Below are 16,897 nucleotides of genomic sequence, written 5' to 3'. Positions count from 1 at the left end.
GAATTCTTGTTCTATGACCGAGTTATTTTACAGACAGTGGCTTCTCATGTCTTCTTCATACCAGCGATCAGATTTGATGTTTTAAATTGTTTTAAGTTGTTAAAGCAAGTTTGACTTTCTACGAGGCTTCCTCCAACGTGTATGGTCACCAAACTTCGTCGCTGTATCGGACTGTTAATCCGGTAGAAAATCGTTGAATTATTGGCGATACATTTGTCAAAGTGGCAGATAGAACGGCTACCGATTTAAATCTCACTTGGGATAATCCAACTACTTCTCGAACAAGGTATCAACCTTCTCTTTTTTTGCATGTATTATTGCCTAATATGCAATGTGATATATGAAATATAACAGGTGCTTTCTGCTTTGATACCGGATTTAATTGAGTCCGCTTCGTATAAGCCTTCTTCGCGAAGAAACGAAAACGTCCTTTCCACTTTTTTGGACTGGACGTTTTCGTTGCTAGAGCCGTAGCTAGGGAAAAAGAGCCAGAGGCGGCTGTGGGTCGGTGGGAGGATGCCAAACTTGAGTTCCACAGAGGAGATAGCCAGCTTCCTGACCGTTTCTATAGAAGGCTATGAGCCAGATACTAGTAGAACCCGAAACATTGTTTTGAGAAGAACTGTCATATTTCGGTTGCAGGTTTAACTAAATACCAAGGAAGTAAGGGGTTTAATCGTGTTAGATGTTTGATTTTTCGATTCAAGTCTATTTAGGTATCAGAACTGAAATTAAACTTTTAGAACTTTTAAAACACCACATAACTTTTTAAAACAATAGTTTACTTTTACAACTATCAAAATATTGTTAACCATTTAGAGGAGAACAAAGCTCATTTTTTTAGATTTCCTGAATTTCAATTTTTGGTTTTACTTCCGGTTTTAAAATGTAAAATAACTCCTTGTTTATTGGTCTGTCAGAAAAGATTCACATTTTCGTGATCCTCGTCAAATTTGGGGTCGACTCCATGTAGCAGCTCAAAATACCCGAAAACCGTCAAAAATAAATATTTTTGTTTCTAGCAACACAAAAAAAAATGTTTTCATAAATTTTTCCCCATCGTGCCAGCATATTCCATTATTGAGCTCGTCAAGGTCAACCCATGTTTACACCGGGGTCGAGTCCTTCCACCGAGTAGCGATCGGCCCCGATTAGCCATAATCGGGTAAACCGCCCCGCCCCGGGAAAATACAATCGGGGATGAATCGGGGTGCCATTTCGTCAGCCGGGGCGGGGCGGGAAAAAATCGAGATAAACCCGCTTGTCTCGAAACCATTTATGAAAATGGCGCCTTAATTCAAACTACGAATTTGGGTCGGGTTTTTATCGGGGCAACCGGGTGAACTCCCCGATTTTCATTATAATAATCGATTTCGATTCGATCGATTGATTGCAATCGGGATTGCATCCCCGATTAGGCACCCCGATTAAGATCAGGGTTTAAAAATTTCACCCTGAGCCCCGAATTTCAAAACCCGATTGGCCAAATGCTCCCCAATTAGGGTCGGGGCCGATCCCTACCACCGAGTTCGTATACAATGAGAAATTTTTACTTTAATATAATTGACAACCCTGGATGTTTACAAGCTCTATTAATGTTGATCTTTTATTTTGTTTTGAGTGAAATGAAAGGGCGCTCTCTTTCACTCAAAACAAAACAAATTCAACTTTAACAAGGGGAAATTTTTTGCCCCGAACGTAATCAGGGTTCAATCTGGGGACAGAATCAGGGATACAACCCTGATTGCATAAATGATATAGTTTTCGACCCGATTGCCCCAATCACAGTTCCGATTATACCTCATTCTACCCGACTACCCCGATTTTTAGCCTAAAACCGTAACAGCCGCCATCTTTTAAAACGGTGTCGTGGCAATTGGGATAAATTTCCCCCCGCACTACCCTGTTTGACGAAATGACACACCGATTGAGCCCCGAATGCCATTTTTAGGGCGGTTACTCTGATTAGAGCTTTTCGGGGGCCAATCGCTAGAAATTACACAGGGAAATGAAAACACGGAATAAAGATGGCCGATTTCGGCGTTGCCTCATGGAAAATTCCATACTTTTTGCATTGCAAAAAAGGTCTACTGCTCAGGACTGGCGGTAAGAGAACCGACATTTCAACTATTCGGAACGACTAGACGACGAAAACTGCTCCGAGCAACTGACTGGAAAAGACTGACAATGTTGAAAAGCACCAACATTTATACCAAGAAGCGAGGTCATTTAGGATTAGGTGTCGCACTGGGAATTTATATTTTGGTTGAAAATGCATACCTCTGTGAAAAAGAAACAAGTTTGAAGGCCAAGTAATTTGGGAGGTTGAAGGCCAGAGCCATCGGCAAAAGAACTTTAAGCTGAAAAGAAGAAAAAGGGTGATAGGTGTGGGAGACAAGAGATGTGTGCAAGAAATGCGGCTTGCCATTTCTTACACGAGAAAAGGAGAAAAACCATGATCAAGCACGCAATTTCAAAACCGAGCTTAATTGTATTTAGATCTATTTTCCATTATGCATTCACAATTAAGAATTAACAACAGAATGGCAGTTTTCAACGAAAAAATTTTTCTAGGAAGACACCGATAACGAGTGTACGTTATAATTTTGAATTTTCAACTTTTCCGTTTCAAACTCTGATTCATCTAACCCTTGTTCTTGAGAAGCTTTCGGACATAACTGGTGACGGATGGTATTCCCATTAGTTTCCATAGTTAAATCCGCTGCGTTTGTACCCTTTCTGCGCCTTTGTTCAGCAGCCTGTAGGGGGAAACGAAATCGCCAAGGTATTTTTGCTTCAGTTCAGAATTTAAGAGCTTAAATAGTTTTACCTGTTTAGCCAATTCAGTTAAGTGAGTAGCAACGATAGGACCAGTTTGTTCTACTAAGCTATAAAACATGCTTTTGGGATTTTCCAAAAGAATAGCAGGCTCACCAAATTCCTTAAGTTATCAATTTAACAGTTAAATATTTAGAGAGTGAGGTAGTAGCGATTCTTAAATTTGTCTTTACCTTTAGATAGCCAGCATCAAGTAACATGATTCTGTCAGAATCCATGATTGTATTTAAACGATGGGCAATCGTCAAGACAGTACAATCTCGGAACCTCTCTCGGATCGTTAGCTGGATAAGGGAATCCGTTCTACGCAAACATAAAAAGATCAACATAGATGAGTTAAAACTTCCGCTTGTAATTTGTCAAAGATTTACTTTTGATCGACGTTAGCTGTGGCTTCGTCCAAAACAAGGATACGATTTTGTCTAAGAATAGCTCGTGCCAAACAGATGAGCTGTCTTTGACCAACGGAAAAGTTAGCTCCTCCTTCAGTCATATTTGCTTCTAGTCCGGCGGATAGATCCTTAACCATCTCCTTCAGTTTAGCCCCTTCCAGAGCGTTCCAGAGGGCATCGTCACTGTGAAGACCGAAGGGATCCAAATTTTTCCTAAGTGAACCCGAAAACAAAACGGGATCTTGTGGAATGATGGCTATCTTCGATCGTAAGTCATGAAGACCGATCGATTTGCTGTCGATGCCATCAATTATAATGTGGCCGTCTGGCTCTGTCAATCGAAACAAAGCTGCAATAAGGGATGATTTACCAGCTCCCGTTCGACCGACAATGCCAATCTAAGAAATTTGGTAATAAGAACTGCGTTCGGTTGTTTAAGTTTCAATATAAAACCTTCTCATTTGCTCGAATTAAACAAGTGATGCTTTTCAAAACAGGTTGGTCAGCTTCAATATAACGAAGAGACATCCCATCAAATTGGATAGTCCCACTCAGTGGCCACGTGTCTGGAGGTTTCTTTCCTGAAGAGACAAAAATGAGAGGGAAAAAAAATGCATATTTATGAGTAAGAGCAGAATGAAGTTTGAATCCACCTGAGGCCGAATCTAGGGGAGCCTCTGAGGGCAATTTGCTATAGTCAATAACACGTTCAACGGACGTCATTTGGTTTTCCACTTCTGCTGATTGTCTGTAATTCATTTACAATAGACATCATCATGTAACATTTTATTTTTATTTTATTTATTTTTTCTTTTTTTGAACGAGAAAAATTTGATTTTACTTTACACCCCACTGGAACATACCCGTCAAGGCCATTGCTGAGGATATCGCAAGCCCGGCTTCACTTCCGGTCATAGCTGGAAGGATAAATAACAAGAATAAATTAATCAAACTGCTAAGTTGTTCTGTCGATAACTGAAAATAAGCCACAAGTTAAGTTAATTGTTTTTTATACAATCACGTAGTGCCAAGCAGGCGTAGGTAACACAGCCAACATAGATGACGCAAATCCAATCCAGCCAAATGCCAAACCATCGAGTGGTCGACAAAAACATGTACCAAGCAGAGGTGTGAACATCTTGGCATTCATCGAAGATTGTTTGGAAGATCACTTCACATCGATGGGCTCTCAAGGTGGTTAGACCAACCAATGATGAGGACAAGTGGGTAAAAACGGGACTCCGAGCTGTAATTAATCATAGGGTTTATCATAAATCAAGAGCAAAAAGCATATCACAGGATAGTAACTCACTGGTAGCTTCGAGACGCTTCACATCGCGAGCTGTTTTCAAGTAGAATTGCCGAAGATTGACAAAAACGATGGAAAGAAATAGAATTGGTAATAATAACCAAGGGTTGACTAGGCCAACCAGGAACAGAATACCAACAGCAGTCAGAGCAATCTGAAAGAGAAATTTTCAAAAGTATAGATTATTGATTTACATTCATTTCGCATTAAAAAGGTTTTACAGTAATAACGTCGAAGAAGGCGGAAGGTAACATCTCGTCCACGGATCCAATATCTTTGGCAAAACGATTCAAAACACGTCCTAAAAATAAAATAAAATAATAATTATTATTGTAGCATGAAATTGTATGGAAAAAAAAGGATGGATGTTGATTCATACCGACTGGATTTTGATCGAAGAAAAGAAGAGGTGTGCGGATAACCGACTGGAACATGCGATTGTGCAAGTTGATCGACGAGATCATGCACATCATGAAGTAATGGATAGTGCGAATAAACGAGAAGATGAAAACACAAATAATGAGGATGGTAAAAACGTATACGCCCGTGTACGTGTCGGGATTCTTCCACCATGCACCAGAAAAAACAGCAGTTTCTTCCGTGCCGGATGTGACGTTAAAGAAACCGTTTTCAGTAACAGGTATGTATGTCGAATTTTCCGTTACATTGCTGTGCGTAGCACGAAGTTCTTCAGCATTCGTCCACAAGGTCAGCCTAGCAATCATAAAAATCGCTACACATAATCCAATAGTGAAATACGATTTACTAGACTAACCAATAATCGGATCCACTGAAAAGGACTTGAGTGATGATGCAAGTGACGGTCATTGTGAAGAGTGACATGCAGCTGCCACCCGACCGAAAGTATTCCCAATAGATTTTAGGAGACACACTACCAGAGGAGCGAGATTCTTCCGCAAACGTTGGTTTCTCCTCTTTTTTCTAAGTCGAATCGAAAATTGAATTGCTTGTTACAACGCAGTGAATCAAGTAAAAGCCAGACCTCTTTCACTGAAGACCTTGATGTGACAGATCCCACACGTTGCCGTATTGTGCTCGAGATAGACCCACACCTTGAAATCGAACCGTCAATGTCACATTCAGAGAAAGACCGCGTCAAGTTATCTGCCTCTAGTTCTGGCTCTTCGTATTCTATTGTTTTCGCAATATCCAACACACTATTACTAATTTCCTTGTAGGATCCCATCGCTTCAACACGACCCTACATCACAAGAAAAACAAAATTAAACAACAGAGAAAATAAATTCGCTTTAGATATGAGCTTACCGCTTTGAGAATGAGAATCTGGTCTACATCTTTCAAGTACTGAAGTTGGTGAGTGACTAACACTCGTATTTTGTCACTCAGGTATCCATTAATGGCTTTGTCGAACAGGTGGCGTCCTACATGAGTGTCTACAGCACTAAGAGGGTCGTCCATTAGGTAAATATCGGCATCGACGTAAAGGGATCGGGCAAGATTAACTCGCGCCTTCTGACCACCACTAAGCGAGACACCCCGCTCGCCCACTGCGGTCTGGTCACCGTTAGGGAAGAGGCTAAAATCCTTATCCAATGCACTGTTCAGTGTAAAAACATACTATTATAATTGAAATAAGGTGGGGTGACACAAGAGTACAATACCAGGCTTTGATCACTTTTTTGTATCGTTTGAGATCGTACTCCAATCCACACAAAATATTCTGACGCACCGTTCCAGAGAAGATCCAAGATTCTTGAGAAGCGTAAGCGATCTTCCCCGCAACTCGACAGGTTCCCGTTGACGGAGAAAGCTCGCCGAGAAGGACATTCAACAGCGAGCTCTATTATTTAGAAAAAAACAGTATCAAGTAAATAAAAGGAAAAATCGGGTAATAATATGAATGAATCAATTCCAAAAATACAGCATGGCGTATAGGGAACGAGTTTTAATGATTTTACTTTAATGACTGACCTTGCCAGACCCAACTTGACCAACGATGGCAAACACCTGGCCAGGACGGATGGTGAAAGAAATATTCGTCAACGTATTGTCTTCTTTCTCTCCAGCAGCTGGCCACTTGACTGTCAATTGATTCAATTCAACCAGACAATCGGATAATGCTGGGTGCACTTTTGCCTGAGCATTTTTTTCAATCTCATCCAACAATAAGAAATTCTGCATTGAGGTGGGCGATACGATTATCTGTTAGAAAGCAATTTACTCAGATGAAAAGCAAATGAAAAATACTTCGATACGCTTAGTAGAGACTCTAGCTTCTGCCGCCATAGTTATCGCACCGGGGAAAAACGATATCATAATAATGCGAATATTATTGAACAGGGAAACAGTCACAAAAACCTGTTTAAAATATTTGATAAATTAAAAACCTAAAAATTGAGAAGAAAAAATAATGAAAGCTATTGTATACCTTTTCAGCAGTTAAATGGTTGCCGGTAAAGATAAATACCAAGAAAGTTAAAAATATAATGAGTTTCGAGGACGTAAAGAAGAGACTCATGTTGAGTGCGCGGAAGTGATTCGTCCGCTTAATAACATTTATCTCCTTTCTAAAGATAAAAAAAAAAAAATGAAAATCAGAAAAAGTGCTAACACCTTCTAAATGTCTTCATCAAATACCGACGGCACTTGGAAATCAGTTTGGCAAAAGGCTTCTCCCAGGTGTACATTTTAATCACCCTCATCGCGGAAATAATTTCGTTCATCGTTCTTATCCTTTCGTCTGTACGTTTCGCAGTTTCCAGTCGGAGCTTTGAAAACACTTTACCCATCCAACCTGATAAGATAAAGCGGAATATAGTTTTCTGGCAAATATCGTTGTATGCAGTATATTTTTGATTTTTTTCAAATTTATACTTTGCAAAGGGACGAAGAGAATCAATACTGCAAGCCCGACCAAGCAAGAAGGTCCGATGACGTGAAGCAGAATAACCATACTAATTATTGTGTGCAGCGGCCCGACCTAATGAAATGCAAAAGTTTTAACATACATCGTTCAAGCTGATACGATCGCCCTTACCCAAAGATAATGAAGAAAGATGACTGAAAAATCGTAGCGATTGACGTCATTGGACATAATGTTGACCATTTGCCCAATGGTTGTTTGTCCCAGAGCCTTTTGGCTGAGCAGCAGGCACTTTAAAGGAATTGAATAATAGATTTTCATGGGCGATTGAAATGAAAAGCGAAAATACCTTTTTATAAACAAGAGAACACGCTGCAACTCTGATTCGCATTCCGGTATGTTGGCATAAAAAAAAATACGGGTGAAGAGTCATGGTATACAGAACGGAACCCAACACCACCCCAGCCGCATAAAGATAAGCTTGCGTGGTGGATATTGTTTTGTTTTCACTGCCAAAGTAGTGAACCAGTTGGCCCAGACAAAGGGGTTGACCAATCCTAGGTTGTTTAGGGTTTTAATTTGTTTACAATTAGTTTAACATTGATGCACATCCTAGTATTTGCCGATTTCAAATGAATAGGTTTAAAAAAAAGAGAGGAAAAAAGTTCATCGAAGGTGCCTACTTAAATACACATTCTTCCAAAAACGCTAGAAAGCCCACCAGTAGAAATTTGAGTCCAAATGTTCGGACCAAAGCTTTCGTAAGGCTAGGCTTGATCTTTTTTCTTTTGTTTCCATCTTTCTTACATTTTTCTATTTGGTTGTGCCACTCCCTGCAGAGACAAAAGAGACGAAAATAGGACAATTAACGCTATATCAGGTATTATTAATCCACTTAAGTTAAGGGAGTCAAGTCGGTGAGAAAATGCTGCGACCGTTAAATTTTAATTATTTTCATTTCAGCATTGACAGTCATGATGGAAACGTAAAAGCACAATTCAAACTACTGCTTACGGCAAACTAGTATGTGCATGCATAACTAAAATATGTAACTAACACTAAACGTATGTTAGTTTTTAAGTCCTGGAGCAAAGCCGGTTCACATGCAATTTCGAATACAATTCGGGATGCAAACTATGCGACATTTGAATCTAACCTTTATTGTTATTAAAGTAACGCACGAAGGGCGATGTCTGCTCATTGTTATAATAAAAGTAGAAAAAAAAACAAGTTTATAACGGCAAAGTTCCTGTTTTGCGATCGCAATAGATTTAAAATCCCATGCAATCGCGTGACAGAGCGCTTTTTTACGGCAATCCGTTAACTTGCACTATTTTAGCTTACCTTTGCAATTTCAGTCCAAGCTCTTCCGAATTGTCTCCTGGCATAACATCGTACAGGTCGGTAACATCAAGATCTTTCTTTGCCCCAACACCCATAAACGGGTTCACCCACCTTTAAAAGAAAATTAAATTAAATGCTGATTTCTAATGGAATCCTGCAGTTGGAGAATGATTTAAAAGAACTGTTTGTGGAACATTCGTATGGAATACCATTTTCCTTTTCTCTTAATAAAAATGTGTACGTTTTCGGCCTCTGAGAACTAACTATAGGACTTAATCAGTACCAGTTATTGACATGCTTTTCAAAATTAAGGTCTCCAAAGAATCAAGAAAATGATCAAATACATAGTTAATAAGCAACAAAGGCACTGCTGCTGTACTCAAAAAGGCAGCCGCATCGGCGCGCTTTTGCTGTTTCCATGACAGCAGCCGTACACAAAAAGTCACGTGTCTGGCATTATCGATCCAATCACAATCAGCTGATTTCAACAAATTCTTCGAAATACTATGTTCTTGTTCTCTAACTACTTACCAGAATATAAGGGCAGAAAGAAAGTTTGAGTTAAGTCTAGGATTTGGCTTCGGCGTCTTGTTTTTGTTCACCTCCATGGCTCAAAACGGATAGGGTAGCCTTGGCGGTTGCGTAACTGCTGGAGGGCAGGCCTGAACGAAATTGGCCTTAGGACAAATCACGTTTCCATTCTTCACACGCTTTTTAATTTTGGTGTTGAGTCGTGGGCAACTTCCCAAGCCATCGAACGAACTTTGGATGAGCACGGTTTCCTATATACTGTGCACCACAGACCGTAACTGCCCCAGGTAAAACTTTACTTGGCATTACTCAAGTAATACAATAAAAAAACTCGAGTAATGCTAAAGGATTTTTGAACAAGTATTTTTACAATAATAAAATAGAAATACTATACAACTATAGAATTACTTACCGAAGCAGTCATTTTCTAGTGAAACCCTCGTAAATGCATAATGAAATTCAGTGAATTTAGAATATAATATTATGGTAGACTAGTCTACCATTGACTAAAACGGAAAAAAAGGTTTTCGGTGGGGAGTGAACTCGGGTACATATGTAACAGACTTTCACAGTCGAGCGTCCTAACAATTCAGCTATTTTGGTAGATTAACATTTATACATTTTCCTGGCTATATCGAGGATTCAGTTAAGAGATTCTGACAGAAAACTAAAGTATGTTTACATTTAATACATTTGAGTATGTGTTAATAATTAAATCCTACTTTTAATAATTATATTTTAATTTTAAACTATAATTTCTATCTTTTTCATTTTTAATCGCTAATTCAACCCAAATATTTCAAAAAAACAAAGAAAATGTTTACGTTCAATAACAAATTAAAAAAGCCAAAGTGGAAATAGTTGTTTAAAAGCAATTAAAATATGACAAATTTAAAGGGGAAAGTAAAATTTATCTGTAAGTGTAAGTCATCAGAAGAAAGTTAGGAAAAAGGTAGAAACCAAAAATTGAGAGTGAAGCGTATCCACGAAAAATAAATACATAAAATATATAAAGTAGAAGTACAGTGGCAATCAGTAAAAACAATGTGAGTCTCAGTAAGAATAAAGTGGCATTAATGCTCAATATAGTGAAACAGCAATTACTAGTGCCTACTATAGTAAAACAGCAGTTTGTGTCAGTAAATATACAGTGAACACTACTGAAAACAAAGTGTGTCCAAGTAAACGTGTAGTGGTGTTACTAAAACTGATATTGAAACAAAGAAAAAAATACGCCCACTTAGTGTTACTTTTATTTTACTGCGTTCACAACAGTAAAATGATAGTTTACTTGGCTACATTATCATTTTATTGTAGTGCAATCTAGTACTTTTTTACCTGCTGGGGCGTGGCAATCTGAGTCGAAATCTCAGAAACAAACAGACGACCGACCTTCTCTCTTGGCAGCTGCCCTGACTTGACTGAGCTTGTGAGCTGCCTCTGCCTTAGACTACCCCTATTCCTTGATTCCTTCCCCCCTTTTCAGGCTTCAGAATTTGTTGCTCTCTCTTCCTCCTTTTTTCGATGCCGTTAACGGCCGGCGTCGGATCCAAACGTTGAAGTACGACTTGCTGCAGATGTTATGCAATCACACTTGCATTGTTTGAGTAGTAATATGCAATTCGATCTCGCCATAGGATATTACGTTCTTAGGGTTTAAAAAAACCACGTTGTTTAACATTTGCAAAATTGAGCGGTAAGTAACAAGGCGGGCTGTCCACGTTTAACAACGTGAAATAAATAGATTTCTCGGGATACTGATAATTGAAAACAGAAGTTTTCTGGGATGCACTGAGATACGATGAGATAAAATTAGCATAATATTTATTGTGATTCATTTTCTGTTGATCAGACCATTCCACCATAAATTTCATGTTCACATGAAACAGAACAAAAATAATATTTACATAAGCAATTCAAAAACCCGCACGAAGGCCATTCCATGACAATGCATTCGTTTTCCTACCATGACTATACATTTTCGTGATCGCCTTTCGTCTGGTTTCCACCGAAAACGTAAAATCATTTTAATTTCACAACGTGTATCCAAGGGGAGAAATGGAGTGTAAAACACAACTCCATCTCGTTCAGGGGCCTGAACGCTGTCAGGCAAAACATGACGACAACTCCTGTTAGGGTTCAGGTCCCTGGCCTCAATTTGCAGCAAGAGATAGGCAGCTCAATTCGCTATACTAGCGCAATTTGCCTTACGCATTCAGTTGCAACTCCATCTCGTTCAGGGACCTGAACCCTGTCAGGCAAAAACATAAAACCCCCGAGCCGTTATTTTTTTGTTTTGTGTTTATTATTATTTATGTTTATTGTTTATTTTTCTTTCTGTTTCCTTTCCGTAATACAATGCCTTTTAACTTTATAATTTTTTTTCCGTTTATTAGAATATGACTTAATTAAGCAACGGTATAATTTCATTAAAATTACTGAAATAATTGTGAATTTCCACTCATGGGCATTCGGGTAGTGGAACCGGTTCCAAAACCCGATATCATTACTGTGTACCCTATTTGACTTGTGTTTTGCAATACATCATAGTTTTATTTACTTTCCTTCACTTGCACACCCATTTTAAGTTAAGGCTGGGCCATATCTTTTAAAGTGGGTATTTTAAACGAAAGAAAACCGCTTGATAAGCACCTACCAGAGTAATGACCCATCAGCTATTTTTCAGGTAGGTAGGTCGGTGCGGTTTAATCGTCGGTCTCGGGTAATCCCTCTATCCCAGTTCACAAAATTAAAATAGCTTTATAGGTAACAATTTTAGGTCTAAATAAACAAATTTTACAGAAATGGATAGCCGATGATGGGGGCTATCCACTTCCGTAAAATTTTTACTTAAAAAATACCTAACCGAGTAGTAAACCGATTGGATATTTTTGTCGGTGTGGTTTGACAATGTTGGTTGGTAAAACAATGTGTTCAATGGTATCGGACATCGATACTATCTACGACCTCTTTACTTGCGCCCGTGAATTGCATTGGTCGTTTAGCAGACGACGTAGCCTGATTCATTGTGCACGAACGGTCAATTATGTAAGTTTGTCGCAGTTGCGGAACTTTCTGTTACTAGACAAGAATTTCAAGACCAGCACTGCACCAATGATTGCTTATTCATGAATACTCCCAGCGCTAATGGCAAATACTTTTTAGCTAGTCACGATATTTTCAAGACAGAAAATTGTGAAATGAAATGAACCAATCGATTTCAAGGAATTCGGACTTTGCTTTGTGTGCTCTAGAATTGCACCATTTATGCATTTCTGTTCGTCACAAGTGTGAGATGATTTTCTTTAAATCGCTACATGGCTTACGAGTAAAAATCTAGATCGATTGTGCAATGCAAATCAAATGGGAAGATGAACAGACCGAAAATGGACTGGATCATTATTCGCGCGATTCAGGAAGGACTTAGTTACACACTGTCAAGGAAATGCACAAAAATGACGCTATGAATGGCAACTGCGTTACCTCTATTAGATTACTTAAGACACAAATCATCGTTCAATAACAATGATGGCCACATGCATATTATATTCACTAAAAAAATACATGAAAAATGTGTGAATGGAATAAGATAGACGGTGAAAGAAGAAATGTCGGAAAATTGCAACGCGATGAGTGCCATCGGTCTAGTCAGATAGATGTCCATCAAAGCGCAAAGTCTTTGGCACACGCTAGTGTTTCGAAAAATCAAGATATAATGAAAGTACACACGCTGTTTAGAGCTTCAAAGTTAAACAATTGTTTTCTCTCGGGAAACACTCTCAGTTTTCAGGGGATATTCTAATCTTATACGTTGGTTATCCGAGATTCGAATACCTCTTAGCTAGAATAGGTCTGGTAGATGGTCTTACCTATTCTAAATCTTCGACTATCTATAAGACAATCCTTATTCGAAATAGAATACCCTTCGTACTTCCGGGTATTCGAAGATCGAGTTTGAATAAAACGCCCCCTCCGTATTCGAATTCGAATACCAGGTATTCGAATTTTTGCATCAGCGTCAGTAAACGTTGCCATCCAAGAGATATTTATCAATAAAAATCATTTTAAAATACAGAATACTGGATAGAAATCCCACAAATAATTCTTAGACACCGGGATTTGATTTAATATAACAGATTTAGCAATATTGAAACAATAAATATTTTTTGTCAAATCTAATTTGAAATTTGGCAAACATCCAGCATGCAAAAAAGTTAATGACGGTCGTCAGTGCAGACAATTTTGACAGTTATGTGATTGAGGGCTTTAATGGAATCTAAAACTTGTATCTCAACTTTATCTGCAGAAGACCTGCGGTTTCATCTCCTGTCGACTAACAAACTGCCGGCTGGAATTCCAGAAAAATTGCTAGGTAATATCTATGTAGTAGGAATCTATTTTAAGTTGAACATTTTCTGTGCTGTGTGTTTGTTGGTTGGTGAGACCCTTTTCCAAAATGTCCATTGATTCTTTTAAATGCTTTTTATGTTCAGTTATAGTTAAAGGCAATTATTCTCAACTGACAAGTCACTTGAAACTTTTTCATGGCTTCCTTAAAACAACAGGTCATAGTAACAGAACTTTGTATTGTGGGAACGCTGACTGCAAGGCTGGCTTCAACAGTTTTGCTAAATATAGAGACCACGTTATCAATTGTTTAGTTAAAGATCCACAACCAGATGTTAGACAAGTACTTCCTGATGTTTCTTTTCAACATATCGAACCAGGAGTAACTGATTTCGATGTTAGTGATCCTTTACAGCAGGACAGTTTTCACCAAGCGAATGCAACAGCAGATAAAACAACTCAGAGATTAGCTAGATTCTTTCTTGAATTGAGGGCCAAACACAATGTTAGTCATTCTGCCATTGATTTCATTGCTAAAAATATTGATACTATCTTTAAAGATGTTGCTCAGTTTTGTGATTTAGAAACAAATTTGACATTAACCAACATTGAAAAAGCCACTAGCAAATTGAATTCTCACCAGAAAAGGATTCGTTATTTTACCAGTAATATGGGATTTGTAGAACCAGTCGCGAAGTGCGTAGGCCATAACAATCTTAATTTTAAATGCGACCGACGAGGGGAAAGTAATTGTGCAAAACTACCTGGAACGACTTGAGGCTTTCATTACTGAAAAAGAGCGCATCACAATTGTTCAGATCCTAGTGAATCGCTTAGTGACATTGACTGGAAAACTCGACTTATTTCCCCCGACGGAGAAAAGAAAAAATCTTGGTGAAGCCATAGTGGCTGCGTTTCCTTGCCTGGGAATCAACGTGGATGGCAAAGTGTTTTCTTGTCATTTCTATAATCAAACAACTGGATCTGGTTTTATTGAGACAAGGCTGAAAAGACTGAGGGAAGTTCATCGTGAAGAACCACGCCGGAAGAGGCCAACACAGGACTCTTCTCCAATCCAAAAAAAACCGCGTGTCACGAAACGGCCTCATGTAAAGAAAAATGCCGACTACATCTTCAATGAAGCCGAATGCCAGTTTAAGGTTTATTTTTTAAATAACATTCAATCCACAATAAAAGCTTTAACTTTGTTTATATTTACAGGTTGAATGGTTGAAGAGTCATCCGCCTGGAGGAGATAATGACACAGTCATCATTGAGTACAGCAAGGCGACTTTTGGGTATCGCCAAAAAGAAATCAAACAAACTCTGACTGAACCTGGTCTCATCATGAAAGAATATCCCCGCTTCAAGGACTTCCAAAATGGATCTCTGGTAATGTGCTACAGCAATACGTTCGAGATGTTTCAGCTAACTTATTTTTATTCCTAAAGTTTCAGGTAGAATTTCAGTTACTCTATCCCGATGCCAAGAACTTCGAAAAAGTCTTTAAAGAAAAATTCTTATTTAAAATATTGGCTCTGGCTAATAAAAAAAACATTGACATTCCTGACTGCCCTGACGGTAAGTTGATTATAGTCTACTTTTCGAGTTAATTTGTCATTTTTCACGAATTACCTTTTAACAGAATGTCTTAAGGCCGTTTTCGTGTTACTAAAGCTGACTCCAAGCATCGTTAAACTCCGAAAAGTTAATTTTCGTTTGATTACGGAACGACTGATAGTCTTTTTAAAGGCAATTTTCTTTTCAGTTTAAAAGTTTACTCTTTTTCGTCTTTATTTATAACTATAGCAATTTTTTATTGTGTTGGGTTTACAGGATAATGCTGACTTGATTCAATTAAGCGAAACGCGAGACCCTCATTTGAAGCAGCCATTCATCTGCTGCATGGGAACGATGGAAACTCCTACAAACTTCTGGATTGTTATCGATCGTGATATAATACTGTGTGGTAACGACTTTGCAACTGCTTTCGTTAACTTGTTTTGCTCGTTTTATGCATTTAATTTAAATTTCCCTCAGTATTTGGAATCATTTTATGGATTTTTTGAGGAATGCGTTTTCGATATTAAAATTCATTCTCCCTCAGTAACAGCCTTTAGAGCATCCCTAGAATGTTTAAGAGACCTACAAGGCTAAATTGCAATGCTAACACAATCGAGCTTAAAAGTGAATGGCGCCCACTTTTATAAAAGTGGGCGCTTTCAAGCTTATAAGCTTGATTGTGTCATCATGTGCAATGATGTTTATTTTTAAGTTGAGGTGTTCCAAAAATGCAAATACTGTTGTCTTATTTTGTTCTCCTGTTCTTTATAATAACAAACTGGGTTTTTATGATAAAAAATTTGTTGTATTTGTATAAATGTTGTCTTGCACCGTTGTAGTATGCTCCTTCCCATGGCCTAATCTCAGATGAATAAAGACTTCTGAAAGACATTTATATTTTGTAATTTATTCATAGTCGTGAAGCAGTATATTTATAGATTGGTGGGTATGCATGAAGAATCGGGGGAAGGGTAAATTCAGGATGCTAGTAGGAATCGAATATCCCTAGTATAGGGGGTATTCGGGGGATATTCGAACCCCTATTCTAGAACAGGTATGCTACTAATAGAATACCCCCCCTATACTACTAGTAGCAAAAACCAAAACGCTACTAGTTCGAATACCCTCGAATACCCCCAAAAAACTGAGAGTGAAGGGATAATGACATCAGACTGTACAAGAATGATCGTGACAGGGAATATCATTGGTGGATTGGGAGGTCAGATAAATTGAAACAGGGAGACCAAAATAGCCTTTTAAAAAGCAATCCACCACTCAAGCGCACCAATTTCATGGACCCCCCTTTTTTCTATTTCCGCTATGGGATCTAAAATTCTAAAACAAATACATGCCTATCCAGTTTTTGACTCCGGATTTGCCTGTTCTTTCAGAATTCTAATATTCCCTGCCGTTCTGGAGATATTTTATGTTAAAGTTAGGGATTTTTCAAATTTTGGAAATTTGGGGGGTCTTTGGTATCGCTTTTTGCAGTGCCGGATTAACCATAGGGCTTACCGGGGCTGAAGCCCAGGGGCGCAAGGACTGGGAGGGCGCAAATTTTGTTGAAAACTGCCAAAAAAATAGTTTTCGAAAAAAAAAAAAATTTAATATTTTTTTTTTATCTTTGAATTCTCTCATTTTGAAAGCAGAAGGTCAAAACTGGGCCCCTGGGGGTCTTCTGGCAATTCTGCGCGTCCCTTGAGGATTCTGGTACTCGTGGGAAAGGAA

At 38.5% G+C, this 16,897-nt stretch overlaps 2 protein-coding genes across 9 annotated transcripts; one reads left to right on the top strand and one right to left on the bottom strand.

Annotated features, from left to right (window-relative positions):
- Positions 1–2,471: 2,471 nt before the first annotated feature.
- On the bottom strand, positions 2,472–10,715 carry LOC116926973 (ATP-binding cassette subfamily C member 4). Of its 8 annotated transcripts, none has more exons than XM_045177163.1 (26): positions 10,598–10,715; positions 9,260–9,537; positions 8,729–8,839; positions 8,068–8,217; positions 7,734–7,941; positions 7,559–7,675; positions 7,396–7,501; positions 7,159–7,315; positions 6,950–7,088; positions 6,769–6,879; positions 6,493–6,696; positions 6,183–6,361; positions 5,827–6,118; positions 5,543–5,761; positions 5,315–5,481; positions 4,919–5,253; positions 4,761–4,840; positions 4,543–4,693; positions 4,246–4,476; positions 4,072–4,147; positions 3,884–3,978; positions 3,684–3,811; positions 3,210–3,628; positions 3,012–3,141; positions 2,831–2,941; positions 2,472–2,759 (listed from the first exon to the last, which is right to left on the bottom strand). In XM_045177163.1, exons 2-26 carry the CDS (start codon positions 9,334–9,336, stop codon positions 2,571–2,573), a joined length of 4,182 nt encoding a protein of 1,393 aa, XP_045033098.1. In that variant the 5' UTR covers positions 9,337–9,537; positions 10,598–10,715; the 3' UTR covers positions 2,472–2,570. The 8 variants fall into 8 exon arrangements, with proteins under 8 accessions (XP_045033098.1, XP_045033100.1, XP_045033099.1 ...); XM_045177165.1 differs by having other exon boundaries at positions 9,260–9,390; positions 10,598–10,701; XM_045177164.1 differs by having other exon boundaries at positions 9,260–9,567; positions 10,598–10,615.
- Positions 10,716–13,494: 2,779 nt separating this feature from the next.
- LOC123466538 lies at positions 13,495–16,064 on the top strand. Its single transcript, XM_045177172.1, has 6 exons — positions 13,495–13,631; positions 13,753–14,280; positions 14,859–14,998; positions 15,058–15,187; positions 15,252–15,358; positions 15,443–16,064. Exons 1-6 carry the CDS (start codon positions 13,529–13,531, stop codon positions 15,761–15,763), a joined length of 1,329 nt encoding a protein of 442 aa, XP_045033107.1. The 5' UTR covers positions 13,495–13,528; the 3' UTR covers positions 15,764–16,064.
- The last annotated feature ends 833 nt before the right edge of the window (positions 16,065–16,897 follow it).

This window comes from Daphnia magna, linkage group LG7 (assembly GCF_020631705.1).
Source record: "Daphnia magna isolate NIES linkage group LG7, ASM2063170v1.1, whole genome shotgun sequence".
Lineage (NCBI taxonomy): Eukaryota > Metazoa > Arthropoda > Branchiopoda > Diplostraca > Daphniidae > Daphnia > Daphnia magna.
The sequence above is the reverse complement of the archived record's forward strand: the minus strand, read 5'-3'. Positions and strand labels throughout refer to the sequence as shown.